The sequence below is a fragment of the Theropithecus gelada genome, chromosome 1 (genome assembly GCF_003255815.1).
Source record: "Theropithecus gelada isolate Dixy chromosome 1, Tgel_1.0, whole genome shotgun sequence".
NCBI classification, from domain to species: Eukaryota; Metazoa; Chordata; class Mammalia; order Primates; family Cercopithecidae; genus Theropithecus; species Theropithecus gelada.
Genome location: NC_037668.1, coordinates 83006919 through 83033048, shown reverse-complemented (window position 1 = coordinate 83033048; position 26130 = coordinate 83006919). Strand labels below are relative to the sequence as shown.

The 26130-nt window shown below is 37.3% G+C and overlaps 1 protein-coding gene across 1 annotated transcript in view; it reads left to right on the top strand.

Annotated features, from left to right (window-relative positions):
- The window catches only part of USP24 (ubiquitin specific peptidase 24), a 145674-nt gene that overhangs the window by 87655 nt on the left and 31889 nt on the right, over nucleotides 1–26130 (top strand). Inside the window, exons 33-48 of the mRNA XM_025391116.1 lie at nucleotides 286–381; nucleotides 496–724; nucleotides 1421–1580; nucleotides 2429–2584; nucleotides 4516–4586; nucleotides 5277–5437; nucleotides 13079–13140; nucleotides 15967–16158; nucleotides 17124–17241; nucleotides 19386–19530; nucleotides 21708–21827; nucleotides 22439–22564; nucleotides 23539–23637; nucleotides 24859–24941; nucleotides 25322–25463; nucleotides 25695–25814. Of these exons, the coding sequence (XP_025246901.1) occupies nucleotides 286–381; nucleotides 496–724; nucleotides 1421–1580; nucleotides 2429–2584; nucleotides 4516–4586; nucleotides 5277–5437; nucleotides 13079–13140; nucleotides 15967–16158; nucleotides 17124–17241; nucleotides 19386–19530; nucleotides 21708–21827; nucleotides 22439–22564; nucleotides 23539–23637; nucleotides 24859–24941; nucleotides 25322–25463; nucleotides 25695–25814 (2080 nt within the window). The remainder of the gene's footprint in view (nucleotides 1–285; nucleotides 382–495; nucleotides 725–1420; nucleotides 1581–2428; nucleotides 2585–4515; nucleotides 4587–5276; nucleotides 5438–13078; nucleotides 13141–15966; nucleotides 16159–17123; nucleotides 17242–19385; nucleotides 19531–21707; nucleotides 21828–22438; nucleotides 22565–23538; nucleotides 23638–24858; nucleotides 24942–25321; nucleotides 25464–25694; nucleotides 25815–26130) is intronic.

Sequence of the window (26130 nt, the reverse complement as noted above, 5' to 3'; positions counted from 1 at the left end):
AGTGCCATGATCTGACTCAAATTTTCCAAGGATCACCCTGATGGGTCTTTTGAAAATAGGTTTGGAAGGTGGAGAGTCAAGAGCAGAAGCAGGGAGAACAGTTAGGAAGCTTATAGGTATCATAGGAAATTATTATGATAGATATATTTAGGCTCTTATATGACAGAATCATGTAGAAACTAAGTGATGATATTGATGACCAATTACATTACTATACTTATGGAAAATTTAAAATGAAAGAAATAGAAGTCTTTAATATCCTGACTTTTTTTATTCTTTTTGAAGTTTGGTTGTAAATGTCATGCAGAGAGACTCCATCCCATCAGAAGTAGACTATGAAACAAGGCAGGGTGTTTATTCCATCTGTCTACAGCTTGCAAGGTATGTAAATACATTGCATTAGTCTCAACAGGCAATATTTGACTTTTTCTTTCAAATCATGTTTTTAAATAGTGTGAAATGGACTCAGAATAAGTCTAGCTGTTTCTTTTTAAGATTTTTACTTGTTGGACAAACAATGCCCACGTTATTAGATGAAGACCTCACCAAAGATGGCATAGAAGCACTTTCTTCCCGCCCATTCCGAAATGTCAGCCGGCAGACAAGCAGACAGATGTCCTTATGTGGTACCCCAGAAAAGTCATCCTACCGACAGTTGTCAGTGTCTGACAGGTCTTCTATTAGGGTTGAGGAAATCATCCCTGCTGCTCGAGTTGCAATACAAGTAAGTGATTTGTGTATTCAGGACATTTTAGTACCTCTTATTCAGAATGTCTTGTTTTGGAAGAGGTGCTATGGGGATTTAAAAATGATTAAGACGTGAATTTTGCCTTCAAGAAATTTATGGTGATTTAAAAAGGATCACTAGGGCATAAATAACTCTAATTCCCGGTAGAAAGTATCAAGTGTTGTAAAATTATAAGACAAAGCGTTCTGTGTGTCTTCAAAGTAGGTAGAATAATTTCCTTCACCTGTGGCTGTGATGGGTGATTTTATGTTATAGATGGCATTTGAGCTAGGCCTTGAAGAACAGATGAGGATTAGATATACAGAGATTAGTACTTAGAAAGTTGGAGAAAAGAGATTTGTTCAAGCAAAAGGGAGCACACGTGCAAACTAGAGACAATACTAGAGCTTATGGGAGGTCACAAGGTCATAGTATGTGGGAAAGGGGGAAAGTGAAAAAAAAATCGGTAAAGCGTAATTTGAAGCCACAGCATGAAGATCAATCTGTTTTACAGATGAAAAAACAGGGAAATTGAAAGTCCTTGAGCAGGATGGCAGCTTGAGAAAGGCCATCCTTCTGGATGACCTTGGAGGGAGAGGAGGCTTATGAAACTGAGACCTGTAAGAAGGTTGGAGATGTCAGGGCATGTGTTCAAGTATTGCTTTTTCTCATAATACTTGTTCCATTCTTTAGACGATGGAAGTAAGTGATTTCACTTCTACTGTGGCTTGCTTCATGAGATTGTCATGGGCTGCGGCTGCAGGACGGCTTGATCTTGTTGGGAGTAGCCAGCCAATTAAAGAAAGTAATTCCCTGTGTCCTGCTGGAATTCGAAACAGACTCAGCAGTTCAGGTACTGATTAAAAAGAGACAGTAATGAGAACATTGGGTAAGAAATAGCCATAAGAATTATCTATGTGTAGGTTTGCCAGAGTCACAAAAGGGGGAGACCCTCTTTTCTTGCTTGTGAGCATGAGTAAAAATTCATCAAGCTCTGTATACACTTAGTATTTATGCGTGTTCCTATATGCATGTCATGTTTCACTTAAGAAGAAAAGTATTTATAAACACACAGAGTAAGTGAAGAAACCAAATCAGCAGTTTTTAGCTTAGCTGAGTATAAAAGTGTCACGAAACCAATCATTGTGGCAATAATACAAATTCATTGAGAATTCTGTCCTGGAAAACAGTTCTTTTCTTCGTTTGCCAGGTTATTTTTCATTAGGGCTTTTGAAAATATAGCTTTATTTCCCAGCTTTGTTTGGTCTTCCTGCTCAGTCTGTTTTAGAAATACCTCAATAATAAAGGAAGTTTTTAAAATTTTGACATACAGTAAAGCATGTGGAATTTTTAGGATTTTTGTGTGCATATAACCCATCTACATCAAGTTACAAGGTAGGAAACATTTCTGATATCCTCTGGAGGGCTCCCTCAGGCCCACAGAATTGCACTATTCTCATTTCTGTCACCTGAAATTAATTTTGCCTTGTGAACACATTTTTATTGCCTGCAAATGTGTTTTAAAGAAAAAGTAGTTAGAGTGTTTCAAATACAGTGTTAAGTCTCTCTTGCTTCTTGGACCTAAGTGCTTTCTTGAAGTATTTAATGTCACATGAGGATTCTGGAACATATAGTAAAAAGATTAAAATATTGCATAGTTCCTGTTGGATCCACAGTAAATTTCTGCTTACCTATTTTCAGGAAGCAATTGCAGCTCTGGAAGTGAAGGAGAACCGGTAGCCCTGCATGCAGGAATCTGTGTTCGACAACAGTCTGTATCCACCAAAGACTCGCTGATTGCAGGAGAGGCTTTGTCTCTTCTTGTTACGTGCCTACAGCTTCGGAGCCAGCAACTAGGTGTGCTGGAGGCTTGTTTGTGATTAATCTCTTTCAGGGAAAGGCCACGTTTCTGTTGGGAATTATTTACATTTCTTTATAGATAAGGTCCCATTAGTCAAAATGAAAAAGGCGGGAAGTTGGCATGTGGAGTAGCTAAGGATAATGCTAAAGTAGCTCATTCTGAAGAAATATTTATTGAGCACCTTCTGTATATGAGGTTCCACAGTTGCTGTCACCAGGGCAGTGTGTCTGCACGCCACGAGCTTGCTGTCTAGTTGAGGAATTCAAACAGCCCAAATTTACTAGTTCGTAAATTACAGAATTAGAATTGTATATCAATTCCTGATAATGACTCTAGTATTAAAAATTGTGTAACTTAAGATTTACCCTTTCATCTTGATTGTTGGCTTTGGTGAACGGGGACCATTACTAATCATTCTCTACCATGAGAGCACCCCAGGGCTCAGCTCCTCATCATCTCTTCTCTATCTCCATTCATTCCCTTGGTGATCTCGTGCAGTTTCACAGTTTTAAATTCCTCTATGTGTTGACAACACCTAAATTTGGGTCTATGGCCTGTACCACTGTCCTGATATCTCCAGTTGGATATTAAATAGACATCCCAAACTTCTCATTTCCAGAACTGAGCTCCCCTAATCCTGCCCATATCACCCTAGAGTTTTCTCAACTTAAAAGCAGTTCTGTTCTTCCAGTTGCTCTGGCCAAAAACCTTGGCTTCATCTTTGATACGTTTTTTTTCACCCCCTACTTCTAATCTGTCAGCACATCCCCCTTCAAGCCCTCTCTAGATTCTACCCCTTAGCACCCCTTTCACTGTTGGTGCCCTCTGAGCTGCCATTGCTTCCTACTTGGACTATAGCAAGAGTACCCTAACTCATCTCCCTGCTTCTGCCTTGCAGTTTATTCTTTACTCAGCAACCAGGGTGGACCTTCTGCATTTTAAGTCAGAGTGTGTCACTCCTCTTTCAAAGCCTTTCGGTGGCGTCTCAGTTCACCGAGTAAAAGCCAGATCTTTACAAGGGGTGGACACAGTGTACCCTTGATACTTCTGTGCCTTTGCTTCTACTCTCCCTTTTACTCACTGTGCTTCGGCCACCCTGGGCTCCTTGCTGTTCCCCCAACAGCCAGCATACATTCCTTCCCTTGCACTGGCTGTTTGTTCTCTCTTTCCATTGTGCTTACTGAGACATTCCCCAACCACCTTTGAAAAAATTACAATGCTCCTCTTGCCCCAGCACTACCCAGACCCCTTACCTTATTTTTTTCCTGTATCATTTATCATTTTATAACCTGCAAAATAATTACTTGTTTATTGTGTTTATTGTCATTATCTCCTCCCCAACTACACTGAAAGCTCCATGAGGACAGAGACTTTTATTCATTTTGTTCCCTGATGAATCTCCAGCCCCCAAACACTGTCTGATGTGTAGTAGATTCTCAATAAATAAATATTCAGAAATGAAGTTTTAGCAACTCCACTTTTAAAAAGTGTACTAGTCCTACTCTTAGCTGTTTGATTTCGTTTAATTTTCCTAGAATTGTTTAACATAGAGATATTTTCAAATCAAGATGAAAAAATAACTTCCCTCCAAACTTTTATCTGTTATGATTTGTAAGTTTATTTTAGGGTATATTTTATAGTTTGCAACTATTGATAGTTTCTCAAGGCAAGACATTTATTCTGTAACTGGTATGTGCAAGGCATTGTGCTAAAATATGGGGCCCAAAAATAAGACATGGTTTCTTAAGTAACTTAGAATTTTACGGGGTAAATGGACAGGCATGAAAGCAGTTGTAAAAGGTTCTGAATTATTATATGTAAAAGAGATGAGCTTATGCTTAAGATGAGCTTAAGAAATTAATCAAAATTTGAAAATGCATTACCTAACTTGTTTCACACACCCACATCCCCCATTTCTTCTTCTTAGCATCTTTCTATAACTTGCCCTGTGTTGCTGATTTCATCATTGATATTCTGCTCGGATCACCAAGTGCTGAGGTGAGGATTTTTCATGTTACTTACAAAACTCCTTTGGTCCTGTTGTTTTGTGAGCTCTCTCAACTACCTGTGACATTGTTGGGAATACAGGAGTGGCACTGGGTGCTCTCAGGGAGTGTACAGAGGGGCTGCAGACCATGAAAGAAAAGTAACCATTTGGACTCTACTGCCTTTCCTTCTACTGTCTCCTCCATATGCCATCAAAAGTTATGAGACTAATGTTAGTAAGTTATTTTTGTTTATAACAATGTTACAACCAGTGTCTGACATCCATAACTGGCAAGGGCAGCTGGCATTAAGCATCCACATGTTGGTCAGACTCAGGAAAAATCAACCTCAACCCATAAACTTTCATTAGATTTTATAGTCCTAACATTCTTACATGACCTTGAGGATTAACTTAAACTTTCTTTTTTCTTATTTTCATTTACATTAAGTTATAAACCTATTGAGTAGAGTAAAATAGTAGAATAATTTGGGAAATCAGTTCCCAAACCACAGTGGGTTTTAATTAGCCTTAGCTTATTCAATGGAAACCTTACCATTAAAAACTGAAACACTCATACCTTTCTAGTATCCTTCAATAACTTGAGTGACTAAATAGGGTGGACTTTGGAAGAAAATCACTCTTGAAGTAGTCTCAACATGTTGATTCATGTCTGTCCTTTGCTGCTGATCATGTAATTTCAGATTCGCCGGGTTGCCTGTGATCAGCTGTACACTCTTAGTCAGACAGACACATCAGCGCATCCGGATGTGCAGAAGCCAAATCAGTTTCTTCTAGGCGTCATCCTCACGGCTCAGCTGCCTCTCTGGTCTCCAACTAGTATTATGAGAGGAGTCAATCAGAGGTATGTAATAAAAATGGAAAAGCTCACCTTACACAGAGAGAGGATAAGTGCTAATTTGTGTGCTGCTCCCCTAAAGTCCACAGTGCATTATTGAGATGACTAGAATTTCTCCTTTCTTCTTCTGACATTTGGGTCCTGAAAGATGGCATTTGGATAGGAGAGTTAGAAGAAACGCTACCAGGCCTTCTTCTCCATACCCCCAGTTCTCACTTCACCCTGTGTGATTCATCTACCCCAGAGAGAGAAAGGAGTTCACCTGATTGGTGAGAGCCTGCAATTACTGGAGCCCAGTCACTGTGTAAAGGTTATACTGATTCTCTCCCCTTGTGCATCACTTTTTCAGTGCAGATATCTCATAGCTCCATGTCTAGAGGTAGCCGGGGTATCCTCCTGGCTTGTTTTCTTGGTTTTATACATGCTTCAGTATGTAAGAGAGCTTGTAGTCCAGGCTCGTGAGATAACTGTTCTGCCTGCCCCATCTTACCTCTATAGGTGAGCCTGCATGCATGTGCTCCTCAGTCTAGTCCCAGGATAGGAGGTAGGGGTCTCACGTTGACCTCAAGTTCATACGACTTTTTCTAACTTACCTTTACCACACAGCCCCTACCGTGGGGCTTATAAAGTGTCATGGAGATTTGTGAAGTCAATGTTTCCTTTCCTCGTTTATGTGCTTTATAAATTAGGTCCATCTCCAAAACTTTTGCATCATCCTAAACTGAAACACTATGCCCGTGAAGAAGTGATTAAATGAAAGACTGAAAAATCTGACTCCATAAAAATTACAATTTTCTATATAGGAAAAAAAATGCCTCAAAAGTCAAAAGTCAATCACCAAACTGGGAAAATAAATCTGCAACATACATGACAGACAATAAGCTAATTAGAGAGAGAGATATATATATATAACTATTACAAATTATTAAGCAAAAGACCAGCAGCCAAGTTAAAAAGGGACAAAGAATGTAAACAGACTGTTCAAAGACATGTAGATTTTGTTTGAATTGCTAAATTTTTTTTATTGTGGTAAATATACATAACATAAAATTTACCATTTGAGGTGTACAGTTCTGTGACATTCAGTACATATACATTGTGATGCAACCATCACAACTGTCTATTTCCAAAACTCTTTAGTCATCCTAAACTGAAACTCTGTACCCATTGAACAATAACTCCCTGTTCTCCCTCCACCATCCCACAGCAACCACCACTCTACTTTCTGTCTCTAAGGATTTGACGACTCTAGGTACCTCATATAAGTGGACCCATACAGTATTTGTCCTTATATGTCTGGCTTATTTCACTTAGCATAATGTCCTTAAGGTTTATTCATGTTGTAGCATGAATTAGAATTTCCTTCCTTTTTAAGGCTGAATTATATATCATTGTATGTATAAACAATATTGGTATATCTATCCATAGATGAACATTTGGGTGTTTCCACCTTTTGGCCTTTGTGAATGCAGCTACAAACATGGGTGTGCAAATATCTATGTGAATCCCTGTTTTCAGTTCTTTTGGGTGTATACCCAGAAGTGGAATTGCTAGATCATTTAGTAATTGTGTGTTTGATTTCTTTGTGGAACCACCATACTGTTTTCCACAATGGCTGTACCATTTTACTTTCCCACCAGCAATGTACAAGGATTCTCATCATTTCTCCGCATCTTAGCCAATGCTTATTGTTTTCTAGGATTTTTGTTTTTGTTTCGTTTTGTTTTTGATAGTAGCTATCCTAATGCATGCGAATTGGCATCTGTGGTTTCAGTTTGCATTTCCTTGATAGCTAATGTTGAGCGTCTTATCTTGTACTTGTTGGCTATTCGTATATCTTCTTTGGAGAAACATCTATTTTAAGACCTTTGCTCATTTTTAAATTGGATTATTTGTTGTGGAATTCTTTATATATCCTGAATATTGATCCCTTGTCAGATAATACGATATGCAGATATTTTCTCCCAATCTGTGGGTTGTCTTTTAGCTCTCTTGATGGTGTCCTATGTATGTATTTTGTCTTTAGTTGCCTGGAAATTATGGCCAAATCCTATGTTACAAAGTTTTCCCCATTTTCTTCTAAGGGTTTTATAGTTTTAGTTCTTACATTTAGGTATTTGATTCATTTCAAGTTTAGTTTTGCATATGGTGTAAGGTAAGGGTCTGACTTCATTCATTCTTTTCCATGTGAATATCCAGTTTTCCCAGTGCTGCTTTTTAAAAATACTGTCCTTTCCCCATTGAATGGTTTTGGTGCCCTTGATGAAAATCAGGACCATATGTTTGAGTTCTGTGTTGCTATTCCATTGGTCTATATGTCTGTCTTTATACCAGTATAACACTGTTTTGATTACCATAGTATTGTACTAAGTTTGAAATCAGGAAGTATGAGTCTTTCAACCTTGTTCCTCTTTTTCAGGATTGATTTGGCTACTTGGAGAGTCCATGTGAATTTTAGAATGGGTTTTTCTGTTTTTGCAAATGTCTTTGGGATTTTCATAGAGATTTCATTGAACCTGTAGGTGACTTTGAATAGTAATGACATCTTAACAAGATTTTGTCTTTCAATCCTTGAACACAAGATGTCTTTTCATTATGTCATCTTTAATTTCTTTCAGTAATGTTTGTAGTTTTCACTGTACAAGTCTTTGGTTTCCTTAAGTTGGTTCCTAAGTATTTTATTGTTTTTGATGCTATTGTAGGTGGAATTGTTGATTTCTTTTTCAGTTTGTTCATTGTTAGTGTAAGAAACACAACTGATTTTTGTGTTGATTTTGTATGCTGCAACTTCGCTGAATTTATTAGTTCTAACAGTTTCTTTTGCAGAAACTTTAGGGCTTTCCATATATAGTAACCTGTCATCTGCTAACAGATAATTTTACTCCCTTTTCAATTTGGATGTCTTTTATTTCTTTTTCTTGCCTAATTGCTCTGGCTGAAACCTTCAACACTATGTTGAATAGAAGTGGTAAAAGTGGGCATCCGTGTTTCTGCTGTTAGGATAAATACTTTCAGTCATTCAGCATTGAGTATGTTAGCTGTGGGTTTTTCATATCTGACTTTATTATGTTGAGGTAGTTCCCTTCTATTTGTAGTTTGTTAAGTGTTTTTATCATGAAAATGGGTTAAATTTTATCAAATGCTTTTTCTGCTTTGATTGAAATAATCATGTAGGTCTTTTTCTTTCTTTCCCTTAATATGGGATTACATTGATTTTTGTACCCTGGACCATACTTGAATTCCAGGAGTCAATCCCACTTGTTCATGGGGTGTAATCCTTTAAATGCACTGCTTTGGTTTGATAGTATTTTGTTGAGGATTTTTGCATTAGCATTCATAAAGGATATTGGTCTGTAGTTTTCTTGTGGTGTCTTTTTCTCACTTTTGTGTCAGGGTAATACTGGTGTCATAGAATGAGTTAGGAAATGTTACCTCCTCTTCAGTTTTTTGAAAGAGCTTGAGAAGACTTGGTGGTAATTCTTTAAATATGTGGTAGAATTCACCAGTGAAGCCATCTGGTCCAGGGTTTTTCTTTGTTGGGTGTTTTTTTGTTTTTTTTTTTTTTTTTTGGATTACCAATTCAGTCTCCTTGCTGAATAGATGTGTTTACCTTTTCTGTTTCTTCTGATTCAGTCGTGGTAGGTTTTGTGTTTCTAGGAATTTGTCCACTTCATCTAGGTTAATTTGTTGGCATACAGTTGCTTATGGTACTCTCTTGTATCCTGTTCATTTCTATGAAATTGGTAGTTACGTACCCACTTCCATTTCTGAGTTTAGTAATTTGATCCTTCTACCTTTTTTGTCTTAGTCTACCTAAAGATTTGTTGGTTTTGTTGATCTTTTCAAAGAGCCAACTTTTGATTTCATTGATTTTTTTTTTCTTTTTGGTATTTTTTTTTATCATTCTTTATTTCCACTCTAATCTTTACTCATTTCTTTCCTTCTACCAGCTTTAAGTTTGGTTTGTTCTTCTTTTTCTAGTTCCTTAGGTGTAAAGTTAGGTTGTCAGTTGGATCTTTTCTTGTTTTTAATGTAAGCATTTATTTTAATTATACTTTAAGTTCTGGGATAAATGTGCAGAACATGCAGGTTTGTTACATAGGTATACACATGCCATAGCTCTTACTATATATGAGATACGTTCCATCAATACCTAGTTTATTGCATATGTTAAACCAGCCTTGCTTCCCAGGGATGAAGCCGACTTGATCGTGGTGGATAGCTTTTTGATGTGCTGCTGGATTCAGTTTGCCAATATTTTATTGAGGATTTTCACATCAATGTCATCAGGGATATTGGCCCGAAATTTTCTTTTTTTGTTGTGTCTCTGCCAGGTTTTGGTATCAGGATGATGCTGGCCTCATAAAATGAGTTAGGGAGGAGTCCCTCTTTTTCTCTTGTTTGGAATAGTTTCAGAAGGAATGGTACCAGCTCCTCTTTGTACGTCTGGTAGAATTCAGCTGTGAATCCATCTGGTCCTGGGCTTTTTTTTTGGTTGGTAGGCTTGGTTGAGGCATACCAAATTGAGGTTGGTATGCCTCAATTTCAGAACTTGTTATTGGTCTATTCAGGGATTCAACTTCTTCTTGGTTTAGTCTTGGGAGGGTGTATGTGTCTAGGAATTTATCCATTTCTTCTAGATTTTCTAGTTTATTTACATAGAGGTGTTTATAGTATTCTCTGATGGTAGTTTGTATTTCTGTGGGATCAGTGGCGATATATCCTTTATCATTTTTTATTGTGTCTATTTGATTCTTCTCTCTTTTTTTCTTAATCTGGCTAGTGGTCTAGGAATATTTACCAAGCAAATGGAAAGCAAAAAAAAAAGCAGGGGTTGCAATCCTAGTCTCTGATAAAACAGACTTTAAACCAACAAAGGTCAGAAAAAGACAAAGAAGGACATTACACAGTGGTAAAGAGATCAACGCAACAAAAAGAGCTAACTATCCTAGATATATATGCACCCAATACAAGAGCACCCAGATTCATAAAGCAAGTTCTTAGAGACCTACAAAGAGACTTAGACTCCCACACAATAATAGTAGGAGACTTGAACACCCCACTGTCAGTATTAGATCAATGAGACAGAAAATTAATAAGGATATTCAGGACTTGAACTCAGCTCTGGACCAAGCGGACCTAATAGACATCTACAGAACTCTCCACCCCAAATCAACAGAATATACATTCTTTTCAGCACCACATTGCACTTGTTCTAAAATTGACCACATAATTGGAAGTAAAACACTCCTCAGCAGAAGAATGGAAATTGTAACAATCTCTCAGACCACAGTGCAATCAAATTAGAACTCAGGATTGAGAAACTCACTCAAAATCGCACAACTACATGGAAACTGAACAACCTGCTCCTGAATGACTACTGGGTAAATAATGAAATTAAGGCAGCAATAAATAAGTTCTGTGAAACCAATGAGAACAAAGACACAACGTACCAGAATCTCTGGGACACAGCTAAAGCAGTGTTTAGAGGCAAATTTATAGCACTAAATGCCCACAGGAGAAAGCAGGAAAGATCTAAAATCAACACCCTAACATCACAGTTAAAAGAACTAGAGAAGCAAGAGCAAACAAATTCAGAAGCTAGCAGAAGACAAGAAATAACTAAGATCAGAGCAGAACTGAAGAAGATAGTGACATGAAGAACTTTTCAAAAAATCATTGATTCAAGGAGCTGATTTTTTGAAAAGATTAACGAAATAAATGTAAGCATTTATAGCTATGAATTTCCATCTCATAACACTTTTGATATTTCCCATAATTTTTGGCAAGTTGTATTTTTGTTTTCATTTGTCTTAATATATTTTCTAATTTCCCTTCTGGTTTCTTTGATCCATTCTTGACTTTTTTTTAATACCTCTGTTTTCTAGATACAATATGTATAATCTATAGAATTTCTCAAATTTAGTTATAATTTTATCTGTTGTTTGCAAGTCTTTATTACAGGATTAAATATGTGTATAAACACTTGTTATATTCTCATTCACTTTCTAATATACAGAGATTTCTGGCCCCCATATCCAGGCTTCTACATAAATATTATTTTGAAACATTTAACCTTCTGTTTTAACATTCCAAATGTCTAAGAAAGAAGTCAACATTTTGGTTTCTGAGATAAGGTCATTGTGAGTGACTTAGAAATGTTAAAAATTCAGCCAAAACTTAAAAATTATGTTATAGTTTACCATCAAGATTTAAGCTGAATTAGACATTAGCTGTATATTTCTGGTAATAAAAAATAATTCTTTAGTGATATTTCAGAGAATGGCTTCCCCCAGTAAACATGTGAATTAAAAGCTGTAGAAATTTCTTCTTTTGTCTTTGTATACTTTTTACTTTAGAATTCCAACTTTTCCTGGTTAAAATTTTTCTAAACAGACGAACTTTTTATTTGAAAGACAAATGATTCTTCAGTATAAATGTTTAAGCCATTTTTTAAGAAGTTAAAGCTATTGTGCTTATACTTGTAAGCCAGTTTACTTAAGTACACGTTAATTTTTTATTTAATATTAAGTTCCTCTAAGTTTTACGAAAGAAGCAGAAAGCATTAGACGAGAATTTTAACATACACTCTTAAAGAATCCTTAAAAATATGTTGAAGGTAGAGCTTTTTAATTTCACATCAAACTGAATCTTTAATTATATGTTTGCATAATTTAAAAAATTACGTCTCACAGCTTTTTTTAATGCCCAAGTTTGGTACATATTTTCTCCCTCAGTAGTATGATGATGAGAGTTGCATGCTAAATACCAGGAAAAAAAAACCAGTATGGTGATGATAATAGCAGTTACCATGGGCCAAGTATATGCCACACAGCATACTAAACTGCTTATGTATGTTTTTCTTTTAATCCTCAGACTGGCCTAATGAGTTTGGCAGTTTTATTGTCTTCATTTTTTATAACTATAATTCTTGGTTCATTATATATTCTCCTCATTAGTTTGTGCTTGAACCTTTTCTACATGTTTGTGTATATGCATCTGTTTTTTATTTCCAATAGTATAGTAAGCATTTTAGAAGTTACAATACTAAAAGTTAAAAGTGTAATAGTTGTCCATGGGACATCCAGCTGCTATAAGTACGGGAGCCAGGTTTAAAACCCATTTGTGTCTGATTCTAAAACCTGTGCTGTTCACTACTATAATTGCAGAAAAAGCTTCTTTGATCATCCTCTGTAAAATAGTTTCCCTGTGTCTTTCTCTTCTTAAACTCTGCTCTATTTTTCTTCTTAGTGCATATTACCACTTGACAAATGTGTATATTTCTAATTTGTTGTTTGTCTCCCTTCTTAATTTCACTGATCTCCCAAAACAGTTCCAGGCATTTGTAGGTGCTTAGCAGATACAGGTTGAAATGTAAATGAATGAGATGAGTGTATTATGTATGCAATCAGTACATTTATTATTTTAAGATGTGATAGATTTAAGGTTTCCCTCTCTTTACACTTATTTCTATTACTATATTTGCATTAGTAAAATCAATATACTTCTTGCTAAAATATAGAATTTGAATTAATATGAAAGTGGTATGCTTATGAAACTTGTTTTATGAACTTGTTCTTACAAGGAAAATGCTTTTTATTTTCAAATCAGCCTCTTATTAGTAACTGAAACCTTTCTGTTTTTTAGACTGTTATCTCAGTGTATGGAGTATTTTGATTTGAGATGCCAGTTATTAGATGATCTGACAAGTAAGTAAATGACTAATATGTAGGGGAGAGGGACTGGGGAAGAGTAGAAGAGAAAGTCACATGGACATTTCTAAGTATAATTTACATGTCTCAGGTGTAAATAAAATTACAGTTATTGTTTGAAGTTGAACCTTGTTTTCTTGAAAATAGCGTATAAACCTATGTACCAGTGAGCTCTTCTTCTGTTACATAACCAGTCATTAATGAATTGAGAAAATTTGTTGATTTTTAAATTGTCTAAGGCTCATATTTTAATTACACTGATACAAAACTATTATGAAGGGTCTTTCTCTCCAGTGTAGTCTGTTATAATTTTAAAGGTTGATTGTCGAAGGAAAGAGGGACTCTTTATTGCAGCATGTTGATAGTGTTAGAAGTCAGTTCGTTAGTGTTACTTGTAAAGTATCACGGTTAGAAATTCTTTTGTTAGTGTGCTGAGATTTTAATTGTACTTACCCTTAAATAATGCAAATGTATGTTGCAATGCTCTGTGTAAATTTTAGTTCAGATCAAGAGTTTGTTCTCCACTCTTTACAGAGAATTTGCTTCAGCTTACAGGAAATTAATAAAATAAAAATCAGGATCCACAAAAATAGCAATTGGTAAAGAACGTCAAGGCCAGGAGGAAAAAAAATACCTCAGAATTAATTTGTGAGGTTCCTGAAAGCCAGAAGTAAAAAGAAAACAGCATATGGTTAGTTGTTCAGCATATGGTTAGAATGCCCTGTAAGAAGAAATAGAATAGTTTCTCAAAAGAAGCAAATCTCTTTCCCAGCACCTAAGTCTAAAAGAAATTTCATACAAAGGCCATCATGTAATGGACACATAAAGACAGTGACTAATAATCCTCAACAACATTTCTATGGTGGCAGATGCCTTCATCAGTTTCGTAAGTGTCTGTCAAAAACAGGAGGTGGCTGGGTGCAGTGGCTCATGCCTGTAATCATGGTACCTTGGGAGGCCAAGGCAGGCGGATCACTTGAGATCAGGAGTTTCAGACCAGCCTGGCCAACATGGTGAAACCTTGTGTCTACCAAAAACACAAAAATCAGCCGGGCGTGGTGGTGTGTGTCTGTAATCCCAGCTGCTTGGGAGGCTGAAGCAGGAGAATCGCTTGAACCCGGGAGGTAGAGGTTGCAATGAGCCGAGATTGCACCACTGCACTCCAGCCTGGGTGACAGAGCAAGACAAAGTCTCCAAAAAATAAAAAAGAAAAACAGGCCACATTGCTCTGAGCAATGCAGTGGAATTGGTTTCGTGAAGAGGGAGTTAATACAGTGTGAGAGTGTGTCTTGATTCAGAGAGAAGATCTGTTGGATCTAGCGAAGTGGGTGGACTACATGTCCATCTGACAGTCTCACGTAACACTGGTTTTCACCCAGGCTCCCAGGGAAAGCTGACCAGCAGCCATCCAGGCTTTGCTTTCTGCTCTGCAGCAAGGACAGGAATCATGAGTTGGCTACACACATGCAACTTTGAAATGAATGAATGAGTTTTTAATGTAGACCTTCCCTGTGGTGTTGAGTGATAAATGAGGGACCCAGGATCTCTTGTTAAGATCTTGGGAGGTGAGGGGAATTAATTCTCAGGTAATAACATGTCTTGAAACAAACAATATTTGCCATTTCTGGAGTGTTTTCCATAAGCCAGTGCCTACACTTGCACTAAGCCAGTGCCTACACAGTGCCAACACAGCACCCTGCCATGTAGGTGCTGGTCTCTTTGCATAAATAAGGAAAGAAGATCACACAGTAAGTGGTAGACATAGGGTTTGTATCTGGTCCCAGTCCAGCTCTGACTGACCCTAAAGGGTCCTTCACTTCACTGTGTGGAGACCCTGCTTGCTTCTCACTAGTACAGTGGAAGAAGAGCATAATCACTCTTCCTCTCCTCCCCAGTCTCAATTTCCAATGTGAAATTGTGCTTTAAGTCCTTGTTTGAAGGGGCAAGTGAAATACATAATACAAAAGAACAGAGTAGTTCTCAGGAGTTTGGCACATTGTTTAGAAACCTGGACTCTGGCAGCTGTGCTTCTGACCTCATTGTCCTTTGCTGAACTCAGCCCTCCCTTGGTTCAGGTAATACTGCAGGAGTGTTGATTCTCCTCGTACCCTTCTACCCCTTCTTTCTCTAGAAGATTTTGTTTCCTGGGACTTCTGCTACCCCCCACCAAACCAGGAGCTCCTTCAGAGCAGGATTTGTCTCCCTCATCTTACGGCCTCAGCATGTGGCACAATGACCTGCACAGAGGAGGCAACCAATAAGTAGTTTATGAATGAGGGTGCCTTCATTCCCTGTGGGCAGCAACTGTCACCTACTATTTGTTAATGACAGTTTTGTGGGGTTTTTTGTTTGTTTGTTTTGTTTATTTTTTGAGACAGAGTCTTGCTGTTTTCACCCAGGCTGGAGTGCAGTGGCATGATCTCAGCTCACTGCAACCTCTGCTTCCTGGATTCAAGCAATTCTCCTGCCCCAGCCTCCTGAGTAGCTGGGACTACAGACACGCACCACCATGCCCTTCTAATTTTTGTATTTTTAGTAGAGACGGGGTTTCACCATGCTGGCCAGGCTGGTCTTGAACTCCTGACCTCGTGAACCGCCCACCTCAGCCTCCCAAAGTGCTGGGATTACAGATGTGAGCCAGCAGCCCCGGCCTTAATGATAGTTTTTTTAAGATCTATGAAATAAAAAATCGGGGCTTGACTTTGCTTACTTTAATTCAAGACTTTGACTGCTTGACGTTGCTTACTTTAGTTCAAGACTTTGACTCCATAAAGGGAAATTCTTCTTAGAATTTTTGTAATGGATTTTTTTTTTCCTTCTTAGCTTCAGAAATGGAGCAGTTAAGGATCAGCCCAGCTACCATGCTTGAAGATGAGATTACTTGGCTGGATAACTTTGAACCTAATCGCACAGCTGAATGTGAGACCAGTGAAGCGGACAACATCTTACTGGCAGGGCACTTACGCCTCATCAAGACCCTTCTTTCACTCTGTGGGGCAGAAAAGGAAATGCTTGGTAATTATTGCTTCATCTTATATGGCAGATTCTTCAGTGCTCAATTATTGCCAGTGTGTGTAATTGGGAAAATAAGATAGATGCCAAGTGTTCCATGGAAAATTGACCCTTCACACAGTAGGAAATTGTCTGTTATTTTAGTGGCTAACAAATTTAAGGTGTACTTTACCCGTGTCATTAAACAACATAGAGAATGTTATAGTGTTCAAAATAGCTGGATCACATAACTTCCTAATACCAAATAAGAATTATAATTCAAAGTAGATTTTTCTCTTTTTGCTGTTAGGTACTTTATAATACATAATTTACTGTCTGTCTTCTTTTAAGGAGGATTCTCATCTGAGGAGGCAGCCCCTAACCACCCCTGCCCTCCAGTGGTGGGGTACATATGAGGTTCTCCTAGGGTGCACATGTAATTTGTAAAAGATTATTCAGTATTATAAATTGTATTCAGAAGACAAATGAAAAATTAACTCTTTTATAACACAAACCAAGCTTTACAAAATATTCTCAGCTACTGGGAATATATAGAAAAGAGTGATTCTTAACCAGAGAGAGAAAGACATATCATTTTAAACTAAAGAGGCAAGATTTTAAAAGTTTCAGGAACCCTTATGTGGACTCCCCTATGCCCAGAGTAAAAACTATTCACTCAAACCATTCTGCCTTGTGGTGTTCTTGGCACTTGTGTTTCTAAAGTGAAAGCTTGACTCCTTTCGCTGTATTGTAAGCCCATAAAGGAAAGCACCCTCACCTACCTATCTTTGTATTCTGTGCCCTTTGTATTCTACCCCACGAGCTTTGCCATGTAGTAAGTTCTCAAAAAATAAACATTAAATTAAACTAAATGCCCTGCTTTTGGCTAGCCTCAGGTACCTTTGCTGCTCTGATAAGAAAGCGCAAGATAGGATCTTTGAATTAAAATATATGTTCATCTTCAACATGAATATTATGCTCTATTCCAGGTTCATCACTCATTAAACCATTGTTAGATGACTTCCTTTTCCGAGCTTCTAGAATTATTTTAAATAGTCATTCTCCAGCTGGCAGTGCCGCCATCAGTCAACAGGACTTTCATCCAAAGTATGGAAAATGCACGTTGTGTTCAGTTTTGGTAAAAATTCTAATTTGAAACTTCAGTCCCAAAAGATTTTGTTAACTTGGAGTTTGTCTTCCATCCGTGAGTCTGTATATCCTATGTTATCCACTAAATGGAGAAATGCATGTGAAGGGGCTTAGCATCAAGCCTGCCTGGCACATAGTAAGCATGGAGCAAGTGTGCTGGCACCTTTATTATCATCAGAATGGAAGAACAAATAAAATGTGGCTAACTTGGTCAGTAACAAATTCCAAGAGAAATGAAGGTTATAAGAATTATGTCCAAAGTACAAGTAAATAGACTCTGAGTACAATCTTGAAAGTTTCTCAGGAGAAAACGATAGGTGCTTTAGTGCATGAACCTTGTCGTTTGCTGAGTGCTGGCTGTGTTCTGTTAACTACAACTGCTCATGATTTATTGCAGGAGTAATTTTGGAATCAAATTTTGTGTTAGTTTTATGGATACAAATTTGAAATATCTCTTTGTAATGTTGACCCTACTAGAGTGGTATTTATACTCTTGCGGGTAGGAAGAAGAGGCAGAGGTACAAGCTGCTATTTCATTTGCTCCAAATCTAACTAACTTTGTTCCTTTCTTGTGAAAACCAGAGTTAATTGAGTAATCCTGAAGAAACTGATTTGCTATTTATAGTGAAAAGGGTTCCTGTACAATATCAGTGGTTATTGAAATGGACAAGGCATAATAAACAGTATTTTGTGGAATCCTAAGAGGTATCTTATCATGTATAAATATTTCTTTACTTAAAGTTGCCTCATTAGCAAAATCTGTTTTAGGTAAGAATAAAAAGCAAAACCCTTCATTAGAACTCTTGGGGTGTTCCTCAGGCTGTGACTCCCATCCTCATTGCTATCCCAGCCCTGTTTTGGAAGATTTGGTGCTAGGTCTATGAGCGTCTTTTATTAAAGCAGCAGAAACAAGTGAATATTTTAATTTTCAGTAAACACAAAAGACATTTCTTTAGCAGTTTTATTATTAATAAAAGCAGTTCCTCCATAAATGAAGAAGGAATTTATAAATTCATATAAATTTATAAAAATCATATACAGTGCCTTGACTAAAAAACGAAGTATTTGTTCATCCCTCCCCATTGTACTGAATGGTGTTGATTTATCACAGTAACTCCCAGTCTTTTCCCACCAAAACCTTCAAGGAAGAAAGAGATTTAAAATACACAGAAACTCTTTTCAGAAGTAATGCTCTTTTGTATCACAGTAACAAAGCAACTTTTAATGTTTAACCTGTGTAAATGGCACCTCCCTATTCTTTTCTTACTGTCCTTTGCAACCCTGAAGTTCAGATAAGAAGCAAAGGACAGTGCCAGCTCCATGGCCATTGTCCTCAGTGCCTGGTGTTGTGCTGGTCTAAAAGCCTCATAACCCCCGCCCGCCTTAAATGCCTCCTACACTCCCTGAGTGTTCCACCCAGAGGTTGGCATCCTCTTTTCTGTGTATCCTTCTTAACCAGTGATCCCTCAGTAATGCAAGGTTAGCATTGGTTAAAGTGAGATATAATTGTCCGTCCCCAAAGTGATTTCTACTACAAGGCAGGCAGTGTAGAAAGCCTTTGATTTCATGCAGAATGCTTGCTAGTTATCTTTTGTGTCACTTTAAACGAATTGATTTGACAAGCTGTATTTCCGTTTCCATTTTTTCAAAGAAAGTTCACATAAAATGTTTACGGCTATCTGTTCTGGTTTTTACAGCCTTCTTTTGCTGCCAGTTATATATTCAGATCTTAGGATGACAGCGATAAAATCTTTCTACATACCTATTTTATTTGAAAGACAGTTATTCCCATGTCATCTTTATTACAGAGTTCTCTTTACTCTTTCTCCTCCATTCTTGCTGATCCATTCGTTAGATAAGACTCTTCTGATCATAAGTGAAAGAATTTTGCTACTTTATCATCAGGCCAAGAAGATAGTTATTAATTCCTTCTGTATTCATGACCTCTAGATTACTAGATGTCTGGGGTTAGACCTGACTTAAGTATGTTTATCCTCAAATTGGACAAATTGGAGCTCTTCTAATTCCAACTGTTGTTTTAGTTTAATGAGTAATTTAAGTAGACTATTCATTGTTGAAATTGACTTGTGTCTTGTTTGTAGGTGTAGTACAGCGAATAGCCGATTGGCAGCCTATGAAGTCCTTGTGATGTTGGCTGATAGTTCACCTTCAAATCTTCAAATTATTATAAAAGAACTGCTTTCTATGCATCACCAACCTGACCCTGCTCTTACCAAGGAGTTTGATGTAGGTTTTCTAGACCTTGATGAACTTAATTTTTTTAGAATGATCTCTTAAACATATAATTTTAAGACTGTATTTGCATTCTGCTGACCACAAAGAAAGTCAGTATTATTATTTTGCTTACTGTGTTCACATACTCAAATCAAGTATAAGCTATAGTATCACTCTAATATACTGAATATATTGTGAAATAGTATCCTTTTAATTAAAGAGGGAGAGACATTTTCAAGTTGCTTGGTAGTTATTCTAAAATAACTACCAAGTAAATAAGTAAAAAGTAGCATTCCAACCTATTTTTTGAGCAACTTTATGCTGGGCATAGGCCAGACCCTAGAGATACAAGTCAAGTAGACACTGGCTCTATCACAGTACAGCCTATGTTCAGTTAAATTCAATGAAGATTTATTGAGTTTAGTATGTGCTAAGAGGCATATTTGGCTTTTGGAGCTCAAAAATGGAAATAGGATCCCAGCCCTCAAGCAGGTCAGTGTATAGTGAAAGAGGCCCATAAGCAGATAATTTCAATATAATGTGATACGATACAAGATAGAGGTATGTCCTGAATGCTCTACTAACACAGAGAGACACTTTACCACCAGCTCAGAAGGCTTCTTAGAGGAGATGAAACTTAAAATAGGGCCGTAAAAACTAGTGAGCCCGGTGAAGCAAGGTGGGAAGGTCATTCCATTCTAGTAATGCGAAGAATATGAACAAAGCTGTGGAGCCATGAAATAGCTTAGTGTATGTTGGGATCTGCGAGAGGGAAGTATATTGCAGGTCCACTGGAATACCAGACCAGAAATGGGAGGATGCTTTCAAAGCTGCCTTTTGTGTTCTCTAACATCACAGAAAATCAGACTTACCCTCTAGATGCCTGAGTTAAGTATTACAGAACAGAGGGGTTAGGTAGGAAAGGAAGTGGGGACAGATGTCCTAAATAGAGGGAATAGCACTTGGCAAAGACTTAGAAGTGTGGGCTGTCATAAATTGGAAATGGTTTTGATTGATCAAAATGGGTTTATAATGCTTTAGTTTGTAGGTTATGTGTTACTTTATATGCATTTATTTAATCAGATTTTTGAACTTTTTATATTTTTCCTTACATCAAAAATTATATCAGCATAATGAAGGCAATATCTGTGTTAGATATTTATATTTTTAACACTGTTATAAACCAGTTTTTTTTTAATCTATGCTTTGGACTACAAATAAATTTCGGTGTTAATTAGGTCTTAGAAATAATCCTGCTCTAAGTATATGTCTGATGTTAATGAAGAATAAGTAATACTTAGCAATTGCTTGAGGTCTAGAAGACCTACACATTTATGTCTGCTAGTTGGTTATTACATGGATGCAGATACTTGATATGTGCAGATAACATGATTCTGGTCATGGCATGAGAACCAAGATCTTGCTATAATAGCATTTCAAAGTGTAAAATTACAGTATCCTTTTCCACTTGGAGAAATGCCATGTTGAACTTTATCCACTATGCTTTTTCTGGATCATTTCTATCCAGGAAAGCTCTGTACTAGGGTCTATGTTATTTCAAAACACTTGTGAGTAAAATGGTAGGATAATCACCTATTTAATTATATGTTTACTGGAAAAAGTTTAATAGAAGAATGTTACCTTCTCTAAAAGGAATTACAATATGAGCCTTCTTTTACCATCCAGATTGGTCAGGATCCTTCATGGTAATCACTTCCTAGACTCACATTCCTTTTTTTCAGAGTACTACCTTAATTCATGAATATATATCAGGACATTTGCTTGATTATGCCTCTTTACCCTAATAGACTATAAGCGCCTTGAGATCAGGAGCCATGCACATTTCTGTTCTCTCTTATATCCCATGCACAGTGCCTGGCGTATAGTAGGGTATTTAATCAATATTTGTTGAATGATAATCAAGTGACTATATAAATAGATAAACAAATATACACCTATCTGCCAGGTATTTTATGAATGAAAAAGCAACATTGAGATAGCAGTATTTGATAATTATATCAGCATCTGCAGAAGTACTTCATGAACATAGGTTTTTGCCAGCATAGCTTTCATAACATGCTGGATGGGTAAATCTGTGAATGTATCTCCCACATAGCTATAATGTAAATGTGTCTGTGGCAGAGATGCTCATTCTCCTCCTCTGCTGTTTCTATTCCTCTCTTTCCCAGTACCTTCCCCCAGTGGATAGCAGGTCCAGTTCAGGGTTTGTGGGGCTGAGGAATGGTGGTGCAACTTGTTATATGAATGCAGTCTTCCAGCAGCTGTATATGCAACCTGGGCTCCCTGAGGTGATTTCCTTTTTCTGTCCTTTTTGGTATGATAGATAATATGTGCGTTAGTTGAAAATTGTTTCATAGTTTTTTATTGCTTTTGGGGTTTGCTAAAACGAGACATGGCGATTCTTTAGTAGCTCCTGAGATGTGTAGAGACATGTTGTTTATAATCACACATTTTTATAAAGCTGCTGTTGTAATAAGCTGCCTGTATTACAGATGGACTTGGCCTAATGTGAATTTTGAACTCCAAAGTTGTTTTTAAATTATGTTCCATAAGGTTACAATTTTAGTATTTTAGAAATATATGGGGTCTACCATGCGCACTTTACGATAATATGGTAGTGGCTTGTAATATGGTAGTCAGTGGTTTTGAGAGTATTCCATGTGTATTGGGCTGCACTTATTACTAGACCAATTTTCATAATCAGAGCTTAAGGACATGATTTGTTCATAATTACACCAGCTAGAAATTACTGAAGTTAAATACCTGCAGCATTACAGCCATGTTCAAACATACATAACATTCTAAAAAAGTAATGTGGGTACTAACGTGTACATATGTCAGAGTTACCTGTGAAGCATTTTAAATATTTCAAGCTTGATAATGTTTCTTTTCTGTGCAGTCATTACTTTCGGTGGATGATGACACAGACAATCCAGATGATAGTGTGTTTTACCAAGTACAGTCTCTCTTTGGGCATTTAATGGAAAGCAAGCTGCAGTATTATGTACCTGAGAATTTTTGGAAGGTATTTCACCCAGTAACTCTTGAGATTTAAAGATGTTAAATATTTGGAGTTTGGCTACATTCTTTCTCTAATGATGATGGTTTTTTGTTTTTATTAACTTTAGACTAATTCCTTGCCAAAAAACTGTAAAAGGATTTGGTATACCCTTGTTGAAATTGGTACTTGGTTTCAAATCATTAGAATGTTGAGAATAGTCATTCATAATTCCTAGGAATTTGCTCATCTTAATTGTTTTGAATATTTTTCATGATTCTTATTTTAGCTCTTTGCAATATTTGTTCATATCATTCCCCTGACCCTGTGCCAGTTTCACTAATGTCTTTAAATAAAGAACACTTAAAGTTTTTTGAGACGGAGTTTCACTCTTGTTGCCCAGGCTGGAGTACAGTGGTGCGATCTTGGCTCACGCCATCCTCCACCTCCCGGGTTCAAGCAATTCTCCTGCCTCAGCCTCCCAAGTAGCTGGGATTACAGGCACGCACCCCATGCCCGGCTAATTTTGTATTTTTAGTAGAGATGGGGTTTCTCCGTGTTGGTCAGGCTGGTCTTGAACTCCCGACCTCAGGTGATCTGCCCGCCTCAGCCTCCCAGAGTGCTGGGATTACAGGCGTGAGGTACCACACCCGGCCAAGAACATTATTTTGAAACATTGCTGTACTGTGTTTCACATATTGGAGGATCACCTTGTGTTTTTCCCCATAGGTTGATTAGTTTCTAAGAGAGAAATTCTCTGTTTCATGGCCTAGATCTTACGCAGTATCCACTTCTGATTTCAGAGACTTATTATGATTGTAAGGGGACTAGGAAAAAGGGTGGATGGCTGAATACAAGCTAGTCTCACTTTACTAGAAATGTTCACATCCTAATAGTGAACCTGATTTTTAGAAGCATTGAAGTGCTCTTTTATGTTCCCTTTCTACCACATTCAGAAATTGCTACTTTTCCTTTAAAAACATTTAATTTTTGTTATATAGATTTTCAAGATGTGGAATAAAGAACTTTATGTGAGAGAACAGCAGGATGCATATGAATTCTTTACTAGTCTCATTGATCAGATGGATGAATATCTCAAGGTAATAAAAGTTTTACTTTCCCTCTAACTCCCTCAAACTCTAATTGTAGTATGAGAATAGTGTCTTAGAATTTGAGGTTACTATGAAACTGACAAATCAGAAACTGATTATCTTTAACATAAGAACTATAATGTATTCTGTGTTTAAACATCAAAACATAACACAGATCAATAGAATTGTATATTTTCTCTTTTTTTTTTCTTTTCGTTTTTTTGAGACAGAGTCTCGCTCTGTCACCCAGAGTGGAGTGCAGTGGCACAATCTCAGCTCACTGCAACCTCTACCTTCCAGGTACAAGAGATTCTTGCACTTCAGCCTCCCAAGTAGCTGGGATCACAGGTGTGCACCACCACGCCTGGCTATTTTTTTTATTTTTTGGCAGAGATTGGGTTTCACCATGTTGGTCAGGCTGGTCTCAAACTCCTGGCCTCCAATGATTCACCCACCTCAGAGCCTCCCAAAGTGCTGGGATTACAGGCGTGAGATACTGTGCCTGGCCTAGAATTGTATATTTTCTTAATTCATCTAACGCTCAATGAAGTATGTAACTCTTAATCTCTACTACATAATGATAGCCATTCCTACCTACATATTCTTTCTGTGTGTCCACTGAAATAATCTGGCCTCAGAAGAGTGCTGTAGTCAGCAGTGAGCTGACGGCCCTGTGCAGAGCAGAGAGTGCTCTGGCAAAGGGGAGAAAGGAGCCAGTTTCAAAGGTTATTTGTGGTGCTGTTGAAACCCAAAGCTCTCTAGCTCAACCCTGTAAGCCATGTGGCAGACTTCCTAAACGGTATTGCCTTCTCAGATCCCGCTGTCACTGCCAGCATTGGCCTCTCATCAGTAGGCACAGTTCTTCCATTTTATAAAGTAACTTGCAAATTGATGGCATTCTATCCACAAGAAAAAAGAAAAGATTGCCGAGAGTTGCCCCTAACTTGGTCCTTGTAGCACAGGGAGAAGGATTCGGAATCACCCTGGAGAACATTCTGTTGTCATTAGCTCTACCTGACCCATCCCTCCTCCTCCTCCTCTTCCTCTTCTGATCGTCTGCGTCACTCTGACAGTGGAACCAATAATGGGTTTGGCCTCCATTTATCGCAGCTGACACTGCCAGAATGACTCATTTTGTTTTGGCCCTTAAATTGCAATGTGTTAATAAAATTCTATATACTCATAAGTTCTGGAGGCATCACTTAAAATTGTAACTTTTCATTCCAACAGAAAATGGGGAGAGACCAAATTTTTAAGAATACATTTCAGGGCATCTACTCTGATCAGAAGATCTGTAAAGACTGTCCTCACAGGTGAGTGAAGATATCACTGACAGGAAAAATAAATATCATTTTGAAGTGATTTGTCTAGTATGTTGTAAATTTTGCATTTGTTAAGAGACTTAGAACCCTCTCCCTCTCAATAGATCTATAAGTATTTAGTGACTTAAATTTCTTTGGTTTCTACTTCCAGAAGTAGAAAAAATTTCTTTGTGGGCTTAAGAAAATATTCATTGAAATTCATAATTTTAAACAATTCTAAATTGTCACAAAGTGGCATTTTAACTTATTAATGGACTTTTAAAATATTGAGGGACTCCCAGATTAAAAATGTAGTTCTGTGTTCAATTATGGTAATTGAAGAGTTTTAAATTCCATTGCTGATTGTGGGTTTTCTGTTATTTCCTAATCAGATATGAGCGTGAAGAAGCTTTCATGGCTCTCAATCTAGGAGTGACTTCTTGTCAGAGTTTGGAAATTTCTTTGGACCAATTTGTTAGAGGAGAAGTTCTAGAGGGAAGTAACGCGTACTACTGTGAAAAGTGTAAAGAAAAGGTATTAAGTTTGCCCTTTTTAAAAAACAAGATTAATTTGTTATTCACATAGTGTGTCTTGGTTTTATGTAAAATCAGTAGTAAGCTCATATTGTTATTTCCATTAGATTGTGTCATTACTTGTTTTCGCATGGGTCAGAAAGACCTTTGCCTTAATTACTGTGCTGTTTTATTTTCTCCATGGAGATGATTCATATTTGCTCTTTTTTCTTTTTTTTTTTTTTGTCTTTAGAGAATAACAGTGAAAAGGACCTGTATTAAATCTTTACCTAGCGTCTTGGTAATTCACCTAATGAGATTTGGATTTGACTGGGAAAGTGGACGTTCCATTAAATATGATGAACAAATAAGGGTAACTTTTTTTCTTCCTGAAATTTTTCACAACCATTCATTTCCTCACTCCTTTTTTTTCCTTTTTCTGTTTTCATATTCCATCTACCATGTTAAGGCTGTTGTCTCAGCATTATGAAGAGCCCCTTGTCTTAGGCAGTTGCTGCTACTGGAATAGGCAGATCTGGAAACAGTAGCCCTCATTTCTAGAAGGCACCCTAGTGATTACTGTGAAGGAAAATGCCTTCCTTAGTGCTCAAACCAGAGACTACTTTAGACATTCCCAGACTTAGCATCTCTGAGATTTTATACTTGAATTGGAGAGGTAGTTGTTCCTA